This window comes from Mytilus trossulus, chromosome 12 (assembly GCF_036588685.1).
Source record: "Mytilus trossulus isolate FHL-02 chromosome 12, PNRI_Mtr1.1.1.hap1, whole genome shotgun sequence".
Taxonomy (NCBI): Eukaryota; Metazoa; Mollusca; class Bivalvia; order Mytilida; family Mytilidae; genus Mytilus; species Mytilus trossulus.
Window position 1 is genome coordinate 3684005 of NC_086384.1, and position 11774 is coordinate 3695778.

At 31.6% G+C, this 11774-nt stretch overlaps 1 protein-coding gene across 1 annotated transcript; it reads right to left on the reverse strand.

The window, feature by feature from the left end:
* Positions 1 to 2030: 2030 nt before the first annotated feature.
* LOC134693577 (uncharacterized) lies at positions 2031 to 11567 on the reverse strand. Its single transcript, XM_063554418.1, has 6 exons — positions 11464 to 11567; positions 10867 to 11089; positions 10355 to 10392; positions 5072 to 5212; positions 4164 to 4248; positions 2031 to 2110 (listed from the first exon to the last, which is right to left on the reverse strand). The coding sequence occupies exons 2-6, from the start codon at positions 11063 to 11065 to the stop codon at positions 2031 to 2033; spliced, it is 543 nt and encodes a 180-aa protein (XP_063410488.1). The 5' UTR covers positions 11066 to 11089; positions 11464 to 11567.
* Between the last annotated feature and the right edge of the window lie 207 nt (positions 11568 to 11774).

Genomic DNA, 11774 nt, shown 5'->3' on the forward strand with positions numbered 1-11774 from the left:
CTATTGAAAATCTAACAGGAATCCTAATATAAGGAGCTGCGTCTCTTTAAAACTTGGATCGTATAGTATCAAAACCTGTGCTTTTTGAAATATGAAGATTGCACAACTCTCTAAATTCAACATCTTCAGAAATATGTTTTAATAATGATACATTCCATTTGCTTCTCTTGTGTTAAAAAACAATTTCACAAAAGTAGAAGTCGCGTCCACAAAAAATGCATATGTAATTCTGTATCGATCAGATGAGTTAGTGTCTTTTCATCTGTTATTTTTTTTAAAATTTTGTTCTTAAGCTGTACTGTTTAATCATTGTCAGAGGTTTGGGAAGGGATGATGCATCTGACAGGTATAAAACCGCCACATTATGTAAGCTATTGTCCAAAGTCAGGAGACTGCAGTTCAGCGGTAGTAGTTGGTGCATGTCTGTCATACTTGGTTATCTTAAAATGATCCATTATAAATTAGGCCGTTTGTTTTCTCAATTGTTTTATTTTGTTCATAACGGGGTCTTGTACTGCCAACTATAGTGTTGCTGAAGGTTGTACGTTTACCGCAAATTACTAACACCTGCTTCATTGACCAACCGATGTGGGCTTTAGCTGGCTTCTTAAACAAAACGTGGACTGGTTCAGTGAAATTGAACGGCAAACTTAACTTCACAATATACAAACGAACAAATAAAAAATTCCCATAACAAGTGTGCATCCACGTCTCTATATATTCATGGATCTGGCAATCACTGATTGTCCTCCATATTTGTTTTTGATTTTTTTGTTTAGAAAATATATAAGGTGGTCATTGTTCTTATTAAAGTTGTTTTACATTTGTCTTGAAAATATAAAAAGAAGATATGGAATCATTGCAAATGAGACAACTCACCACAAGAGCCCATCTGACGCATTGATTAACAAATATGGGTCATCGCACGGCCATCAACAATAAGCAAAGCCAATATCAAGGTATGAAAGGACCCGACATCACAGTTGTATAACAGTCTCAGCGAAAATACTAACGGTCTTATTTATGTACAAAAAATGAACAAAAAAATAATATTTAACACATCAATAAAGGACAACCTCTGCATTACAGGCTCTAGACTTTGGACAGACATATATATATATATATAAATACGATCCGATGGCTACATCTGTTGTAGGGTTGTCACTGACTCAGACGTACTTATGAATATAATTATTTTCTGTGACTGTATCTTACATTAATTTGTAGGATCCTTTACTATAGATAATTTAGCTGATCTGTAACAATTACATCTTCATGCCTTATATATCATGTACTGTAGTACGCCGCTAGATTAAAACTGACGTGGAAAGGTAACATATGGCCACCGAAAGCTCTTTTTTTGAGAGCCCAGGTGGTCGTGTGGTCTAGCGGGACGGCTGCAGTGCAGGCGATTTGGTGTCACGATATCACAGTAGCATGGGTTCGAATCCCGGCGAGGGAAGAACCAAAAATTTGCGAAAGCAAATTTACAGATCTAACATTGTTGGGTTGATGTTTAGACGAGTTGTATATACATTATGTACACAGCCATGTATCACCATCATTGATGGCGATCCGATGGATACATCGTGTGGTCTAGCGGGACGGCTGCAGACCACCTGGGCTCTCAAAAAAAAAAAGCTTTCGGTGGCCATATGTTACCTTTCCACGTCATTTTTATTCTAGCGGCGTACTACAGTACATGAAATATAAGGCATGAAGATGTCATTGTTACAGATCAGCTAAATTATCTATAGTAAAGGATCCTACAAATTAATGTGATACAGTCACAGAAAATAATTATATTCATAAGTACGTCTGAGTCAGTGACAACCCTACAACAGATGTATCCATCGGATCGCCATCAATGATGGTGATACATGGCTGTGTACATAATGTATATACAACTCGTCTAAACATCAACCCAACAATGTTAGATGTATATAGAATGTGGCGGGGTAAAACATGTTAGCGGGATAATACCCTCCCCCTAACACTAGACAGCTGTTCACATTTTTCTACACTTACTACTACACATTGAGATTACCTTTCGTGTGCAATACATCTTTGTTAAAACAACAACTTTGTCCACTGGAATCTTCGTCATCTTCTGAAATCAAGTCTTGGAATATAAATTTGTATTGAAAAAATGCATAAATATATTTGCATGTGTTGCAATAATCACGGATGTATCCCTATTTTGACATTTTTACCTGTTATATGTTGTTGTTTTGTTTACATAAAGTTGTCAATATAATGACATTTTATGCGACTGGCATACAAATGAGACGTCTAACTCTCTGTAAAACCAGGTTTAGTCCATATTTTTTTGCATAATAAAATGCCAGTTGGAAGTCAGAAATTTGACAGTTGTTTTTCATTCCTTTGATATGTTCTAATTTTTGATTTTGCGATTTAATCAAGAACTTTTTGTTTTTGAATTTTCCAGTTTCTTTGTTATATTACTTTTGACTACATTACTTAACTCCAAATTGGTTCTTGTGAATTATAAAGTCACATCACACCACAGACTGCGCCTATTTAGCAAAATATCAGTGGAAATCTTAAAGTTGTCTTCGAGACTTATAACAATTTCCTTGTTATTGACATTTGCACGTCTTTAAATATATGTAAATATACATTAATATACGAAAAATGTTTGGAGTATATATCAACAGAAGAAGTTCCCACAAGAAAAAGAAAAGGTACGGAAATGTCACTATACAACGTTCATAAAACGTGATCTTTTAAAAATTAGCAAATGAAAAATGTTTAATATTTGTTACGTTTGCACGATGTGTTTTACAACAAACAATCGGCATTTGCATGAAAACAAATTGAATCCATTTTCTTGTCGACTTTTTCCTTTATTCATAAGTCTCCAGACCAAAACTTCTTCGAAAGAGGCAGAAAAATAACAGTATCCTTGAATTTACTTTCCGATATATAGATTATGTCCTTTTACAAAATAATCCAAAGTTCGGTAACTATGTTGAACGCATCTATTCCGTCGAATTTGAGATTTCTGCCTCCTATTTTGACTTCTAGAAATTGAAAAAGGAAGATCGTTTGTTTAACCAAATTTACAACAAATAAGATGATTTCATCAGCTTTTAAATTGTGGTCATTCCAGTTCAATTTAGCAACATTCTAGTAGCGCCTCAATACAGAGTATATATCTCAACATTGCAGGGCTTTTATTATCTAACATTGATTGAGGCTTGCTGCTTCCCAGCTAGGAAGTTATTAAAACAAGAGTTCCAAGTTTAGAATTGATCCCATCGTAGTTTTTTGTACGCCATCAATTATTGGATGACCACTTGGGAATATTTGTTTCACATATTATAGAGGATTTGTTTCTAATTTCGTAACTACATTACCGCCCTTATTTCCCGAATTTGACAAATAAGACTTAAAACAGGGTCACATCATCATTGTTTATGGTAGACAATTGATAGTTAAGAACTAAAAAGGAAACCTATTGTAATGCATAATACAAAATAACCATTTCAATATTTATGGCATTATTAAGAAATGAAGTTGTTTTTTTCTTCTTTCAAAATATCTTTTACTTTTAACATAGGGTAAATTTTGGTTCATAATTATACTCGAGTAAACCATAATTTTTTAATCAATCGAGATCGACTTATGCCTTAAATAAATGAAATTCTCACAAATAACTCCAATTATCCGAGTATTTAACACGATGAAGTTCGACACAATCCGGATCTATCATACCAAAAATCGAGCGTCTGACTATTTTAACTTTCATTTGTCCTTCTAGACAAATTTCAAACTTTCGTTTAAGGTATACGTTGACCTATAGTTGTTAATGTCTATGTCATTTTGGTCTTTTGTGAATAGTTGTCTCATTGGCAATCATACCACACCTTCTTTTTTATATTTCGTGCTATTTGGCTAATCATCGAGGGTATACTAAATTTATCCTATAATTTCTGATTTTAAATCGTCTCTTACTGATAGATATTTTTTTATTCTTATGACATGAATATTTGAATATAAATGAATAATTGTAGTTGTAATAGTAAATTATCGTGTACACCGTGTTTTATAAATATAAAAAAAATGTTCTAGACACACAAACTAAATATATTTTGCATATCTAAATATTTGCAAGTTTGAATATCAGAGTTGATAGATACCTAAGTATGCTGGTGGTTGGTATTCCATTTTGACGAATGACTTCTGATTGTACCACAAGTTCTGTAAAACGTCGGAGGTAATGACCTTTTAATAAATAAGTTTTTAATAGTGTAAGTTGGATTTGTCGTTTCTTTCATTTGTTTCATTAATATTAATTATAGTTATAAAATATTTAAAGTTAGTATACACTTAAATATATTCTATCGTATTTAACTATATATATTCATTAACTCAATATGTATGCTTTCTTAAAAGTGCCAATACTTTATAAAAGATTTAAATTCTCTTAATCACATAGAGACACCGAAAAATACAGGTGTTTCTTTGAAGAAAAACGGTTTCTCCCTGTTATAAAACTATACAATCCAGATGTGGATGGATTCAAACAATATCTATGTAGCTTAAGGTTATATATGACATATCAAGGATTTGTATAGTCTAACAATACAAATCCTTGGACATATCTTCATCGAATTTTATACATAGATTTTGAAACCTCGTTTTTATCGTGTGAATAGACACTGTTTAAAGATCATATTTAAAAAAATGACAATTTCATATCATGTATATATACTTAATCGAGACATGTATTTTAGAAGTAACAGACAGCCCATTTAAAACGTCTGTCTAAATAATAAGTTTAAAGGCATTTTATAAACCTGGTGTTGAGTACACTTTTATTGTTGTTGTCTATGTTCTATTTATTTAAAGCTTGTCTAGTTCAAAAATAGAAACACAGATAAGCGTATAGAATTGCGGATGATATGATTTAGCTCTAGGTATTTATTTTTATAAACTTGTATTGTGGGTGTGGTCTAACTGATTATTCTATTCCTTTTTTTCTAAACTTAATAACTGATAACATGTCAATCAATTTGTAAAATACCAAATACAAATGAATTCCCACCTGTTCATATATGTATTCCAGAGATCTCTGATCCAATGGTTTTTTAATGTGCGGCTTTCTGTGTCTATTTGGTATTCTCCACTTTTCTCTTGTCAAAAGGTACATCGACAACGTAGTATAATAAGCATTTGTATGTTCCATCTAAAATGATTTTTTTTGTATCATATACTCATAACATATTTAACAATAGTCTATCAACCATAACTAATTGCAAGTAATAAAAATAGAACATTAAAGCATGATATGTGTAACACATGTTTTAATTGGACAGAATTCAATTTCCTCAGCAATGATACTAAATGCAAATAATCAATATGTATGAATGCCTCATAAGAAAAAACATGAAAATAAAATCAAAATATAAGAAGTGAAGAAAAGGGGATTCTTCCCCAATTTCAATTTCTAAGCATGTAATGATTTGAAAGTAAAATAGTGATGTAACGTTATAAAGTGAAAGTAGTGACGTTACATCATAAAGTGTGAATAGTGACTTCATAAAGGTGTCAAAGTGAAAGTATTGACGTAAAATCGTGTGTTGAATAGAAGAACGAAGTCTTGAAATTGAAATTAACAAAAACATGTGTGTGTTTTTTTTTTTATATAACTATGGCTAGCCAACAAGACTATTTTGTGAGTGTTGAGGTTTTGACATTCATTTTTAAAATGTTTATAACATCAATGTGAGAGTACCCTACGAAGAAACCATTTCAACTGAAAAAGACATATCTTAGATGTTTAATCTTTACATCCATACCTTTACCTAACATGGTGAAAGTTACTTTATAGTCTATAAAAAATGTCAAAGACTATAACGCTTGCTTGAAGGTTTTCATTTCATTTCTGATTTTTGTATCCAAGAATTTAAACCTTCGTTCCACCTTGTATCTTTTTCGCAAGACCCTTTCGATACGGTACATGTCTTTATCAGTCTTTTTTTGTACATTGTCGTAATTCAAATCCTTAATACGATAGGTTAAGATTTTAACATGCAAGACATTGTATAGACTTCTTCAGTCCACATATGGGTGTTTTTCCATAAAAGTTCCAAAATAATTGATTTTTATGTTTTATTTACTAGCAGCGATAGTAGTAATTTTTTTAGATCTATATTAAGACGTGTTTTACTGATGAACGAGAACTTTCAACACATTGATATGAGTGAACGTAGAAACAGCTGAAAATTATTTAATTATTTTTGTTTTATGGTAGGAGTTCAACAATCAAAACAACCGCAATACTTCCCTCTCCGTGGAGTACAGCGCAATAGCATGCTATCAAAGTAGCTCCTTAATCTCATTGATGTAAGAGATATTTACACCAAACGTCTTATCACTTTGAACAAACGCACTTCTTTGCCGAAATCAATATCATTTTGCAACAGGTTTCCAAAAGCACACAGTTTAGTTAATATCCTTTAACTGTTTAGTTTCAACGTGAACTACAATAATGTTATTGTCTGCCGGGTTTTATAGATATAACACAGCCGCTAGACACAATTTGAAATAATTTCGCTGCGTTCACGCGTTAAATAAAAGCACTAGTTCTATACCGTTGTTCAATAGTCATAATTGGATTAAGCGAAAACAAATCCTTAAACTTTAGTCGAGGGAAATAATATGTGTAAAACAATAGAACAACAGAAACACTAAACTGCAACAAAAATAAACGACATCATACACATAAAATATGTAGATATTCTAGCTTGCGACTGAAATTCTTTGATTTATAGAATCCATCTATTGATACAGTTAATGAATATTAAAAGTTTATTGGTAAATTATTACACACAATCCGCTCAATTTCTTTATCTTGTTTCCTGTGTTTATCTTTAAACAATAAATTATATATATATATATATATATATATATATATATATATATATATATATATATAAGTTATCAATCAGATCACAAAAGAATTAAAGTAATAACTGCGAGTATTTTTAGATCGGTTCCTAGTGTCTTCTTGTTGTCGACCTCTTGTATTTTTGTCCATCTGATGAGTTAAGCTTTTTTCAACTGATTTTCATAGTTTGTTCTTATGTTGTACTTTTATACCACTGTCCCAGGTTAAGGGAGAATTGAAAAATTAAGAGCTCAAACACATCAAACGAATGGATAACAACTGTCACAGGCATTTTTGTTTATGGAGAAACACCTCAACAACAATATTCATTAATGCATCATTAGTTTTAATGACTGCAAAGAGTCAATATACATTTTTCAGCAATTAAAATTACAAATATGGACATATTTTGATATATATAACTATATATTATTAATTCGTATATTTTAACAAATTTGATTCGTTTAGGGATAGTCACATGTTAAACTATATTTTCGACGGTAGAGAGAAAACGGCGGATAGAAAAATGCATATTGACCGGCAAAAAGCATATCGCACGGTTATTTTTAGAATATCTAAACACCGATATACTTTGTGACGTCATGTAATGAATTTCAGGATATTGTTTAATGTTTTGAAACACATGATATCTTTGATCAATTATTTGACGAAAAAAATCTTCATAAGATCTAAGACTACTATAACACATAGTTATAGTAGTCTTAGACAAGATGTTGAAAATAAAGAGTAAATAAAATAACAACTAATATGTTGTTATTGTCTAAGACAAATGTAATATCTATAAAATTCCAACAAACCTAAATGACGATTTTGATACAAATATGGTCGGAAATTAATAATATAACAAATATAGCCTTTGTATGAGGTCAATACAGGATATATCGACCTCTGACTTCGTCCTCAGTCAAAATACTTCTTTCAGGTCAATATATCCTTGTATCGACCTTATACAAAGGCTATATTTGTATAATATACTGTAAACTGTCAGTTTATCCTGAGTCATCATAGTTTTTGCCCAGGAGGTTCTGAATCGTCATGAAATATTCATAACACTTTATAATTAGCTAATTTCATTAAAGTTGCTGAAGATAAACTATGTTTGGTGAATGCCGGGCGAAAAATACCAGGGGTCATTCAAACTCACTAATAAAAAAAAAACTAACAACGCCATCTAAAAAAGAAAAAAAAAACCAGACAAACAAACAATAGCACACAAAACAAAACATAGAAAAAAGACTAAACAAAACCAACCCTAACAAAAGTTTGGGGTGACCTCAGGTGCTCCGAAAGGGTAGGAAGACCCAGCTCCAGATGATGCACATGTCGTGTTGCTGATATTTGTAAAAACCCATTAACAAGTTTTATCGTTTAGCGGGTTATTTTCGCGGCTGTAAGATTTCAAGATTTAGGGGCCACAAAGTATACGACAAATTTTGGCGGTTTATTTTTGTGGATTCTTAAATCCCAATTGAATATTTTGGCGGATACTGAAATTGTTGCATATAAAATATTGAAAAATTGAGAGACTAGTTAATAAATTTGTTAACCTAAATGACTTCTTACTTATTTATCTTTACCTTAACTTTGATGTAATTACTTATTAGGTTATAAAATTATCAAGACCGATTCAACTCTTATGTAATTTGACACATATTTACAATAATTACTAGAGTACACTTCTATCATAATCTATTTGGAACTACTTGATAAAGATATACACACTTGGCATTCATTTCATAAATAACATGTATGTTCAATGTTGTTAAAATTAACCTTTACCGTTATTGACCTACCGTGACGCCTAAGCTCTTAGAAAGTATTAAAAAGTATGAATCAATTTCCGCGGAATTTATTTTCGCGATGTTCTTTCATCCGGCATAATAAGCAAAAATAAACACCCCATAAAAAACCCACTATAAGCTATTCGGTTTGTCACATTCGTGAAAGGTGACGGGATTATAGATACGATATTAGAAACACATCCTCTATCATCTGTAAAACGAATATTGAATAACGGTCAACCGACTCGTTATGGATTTCGTAGAATTTACAAAGGTGTGATCTAAACTTCGGCATTTGGAACTCTTGTTTTAAAAGCTTTCTTGTGAGCAGCAACCCTCTATCATGGAAATTATGATTAGAAATACAAGCCCGGGAATATCGTATCAGTTGATAGATATATAATCCGTATGTTGGCTCATCTGAAATGTTGTTACATGAAAATGGAAAGTCCATAATTGGGAAGCTGAAATCATCTCTTTTGTCGTATAGTTTTATTTTCAACAGGCCCACATTGTCAATTTTTAGATAATAGTCAATATATGCGGGAGATTTAACTAACTGTATCTGTTAATCCTTTATCGCAAGTCCGAAGAGATAAATACGCTTAACATTGTCATCAAATTTTGAATTATTTAGTGAGAGAACCTCAACTCAATAGTGGAAAGTAAAGTTAAAGTATACTGCTAACTTTTTTTCTCTCTTCCAAAGAAATTCATGTATGAAGTCAGCCTCAGAAGAATAAAGAAACAATTCGTCAAGAAGTGGGCACTTAAAATCCTCAAATAAGTTGTGCAATTCTACATATACTATACGAAACTATTATGATAACACATTGAACGCATTTCAGAGTACTGTATTTTTTAACGTTCAGTTGTTAATAATTCCAACACTCAAGACTACTAGTGAATAAAAGTATAAAATCATGTCTCTGTTTTAAATCAGACCTTATTGATGCCTATTTATTTATAGAAGTTAACAATTTCTGCCTTTGATGGTCAGATTAGAAATCTTGTCACTATAATATCACCCTTAACCATATATTTAACATAATGTGACCAATATATGAACTAAAAGTTGTTAAACAAAGCCATATGTGCACACGTTGTGTGTTTGAAGTTTTTTAGTCTGATATATGAATTCACTAAAAAGTAAATAGAACTGACTGCTCAATTCTGTCTTTTTTGTTATAACTTTCAAGCATAGTTATTATTTCTATACGAAAGACCTTAACAATAATATAATTATAGCCTTTACAGCTTAAGTGTTTAATGACTCTGGTGTTAAGGAGCCTCACATTTGCTTCATAATTCTGCAGTGTCTGTGAATATAGAACAGTTGATACATTTTAAAAATAGAACACTCTATTGATGATTTTGTTGAGTTTTGTTTGTAATTCTGACTTGTATTTTTTCAGTGCAGCAGTCGCACGCACCTTTCGGTTTTACAGCTTATTTATCGGTTTTCGACAGGACAAAAAAAAAAGGTTCGATGTTTTTTCAATGACTGCGAAGAGCAAATACATCCACTCTTCAAGAAATTGCATACATTATAAATTTACTTTGCATTCAAGGATTGAGATCAACTATTTATACTGTGACCTATGAATTAACTCTATGTGTCAAGCTAACTTCTTACATCGTTTCTTTCTCGTCGGCGGTCTTCTGCCATACACACTAAAAATATGACAGAAACATTTAATGGAAAATAGGTAGATATAGAAATGAAACCACTTTTGCGCAATATGATTGATTATTCATTACTTCAATAAACAAGAAAGTAGATTTCTAAATCTTAGTACTACTACATCTTGCTTAAAATTTAAATGACCTAGTTTTAGGAAAATATAAATTTTTAAAAACGAATATACTTCTTAGTTGTTTGATCTGAAATTGTGTTCTTTTCTATACTGAGTGTGGATTCGAACGGCGAATGATTAATGAAGTTCGAAAGACAGTTATCCTGTCGAAGCAAGACGTATCTCTCTGATAGAAGCCAATACGATTCAATCAATTTTTCGCATCTTATTTATATTTTAAAAATGAACATACGAATTAGGGAAATCGTGCATCTAATTAAATGTAATAAAGATCGCCCTCACATGATTGTTTGATTTTACGGTTTTTTTTCACATTCTACCTTACATATACCTCCAATTAAACAGTTGCAAACAAGAGCATCCAGGCCAAATGGAATCTCGGATATAAGCGTAACTTCGTCTGACCATTGATCCTGTAGTTCGTCCTTTTTTTCTAATTTTGATTGTTTTACACGCCATGGCTTAATGGTATCTGTTACGTATGTTTGCACCTTGTCAAATTTGTTATCACCGCCTTTTACATACCACATAACACTGACATCATGACTGTTTTTCTGTTGCAAATGAAACGATGAGTTATAGATAGAATTTTAAAAATGTTGAAATAAAAAAAGCAAAAATAATCCAGGTATATCAATAATAGGAACAGTAATTTCCGTTTTTTCTTCTCATTTGTCCCTTTTCACGAACATCTGATACCACCAAAGGATTTCGGGTGGGGTTCGTGTTGATCGGTTTCCTTTTTTATATGTTGTGTTTTAAAAGTACTGTTTTTTGTGTATTAATTTTTTGCTTTGGCATTATAATTTGTTTTAAACTTATGAGTCTGAATATACCATTGGTAACTTTCGCCTCTCTCTTTAACAAACTGAAATTTTTGAATATATGCACACGTACGTTTAGTGGAGAATTCAAATTGTGATCTTACCTTTAATCGAAAAATTGGAATCTTTAATCTTTTTACAGTTTTATTCTTTTTTATTCTCGATATTCCGCTAAAGGATATAATTACTGGTAAAACCTCCTCCCCTATAGCATCTATTAATCATATAACAAAACAAGTATTAGTAAATAACAATACAAAGTGAAACTACTGATACTACTACTACTACTGGTAGTAATGACCGCTTTTTGTTCTAAAGAAGATATATACATGATGCTGAACTATTATAGCACTATTCATGGTTAAGGAAGGGTTGGTTCATTCAAACTATCTTAACCCGTCAATATTCGATAAGT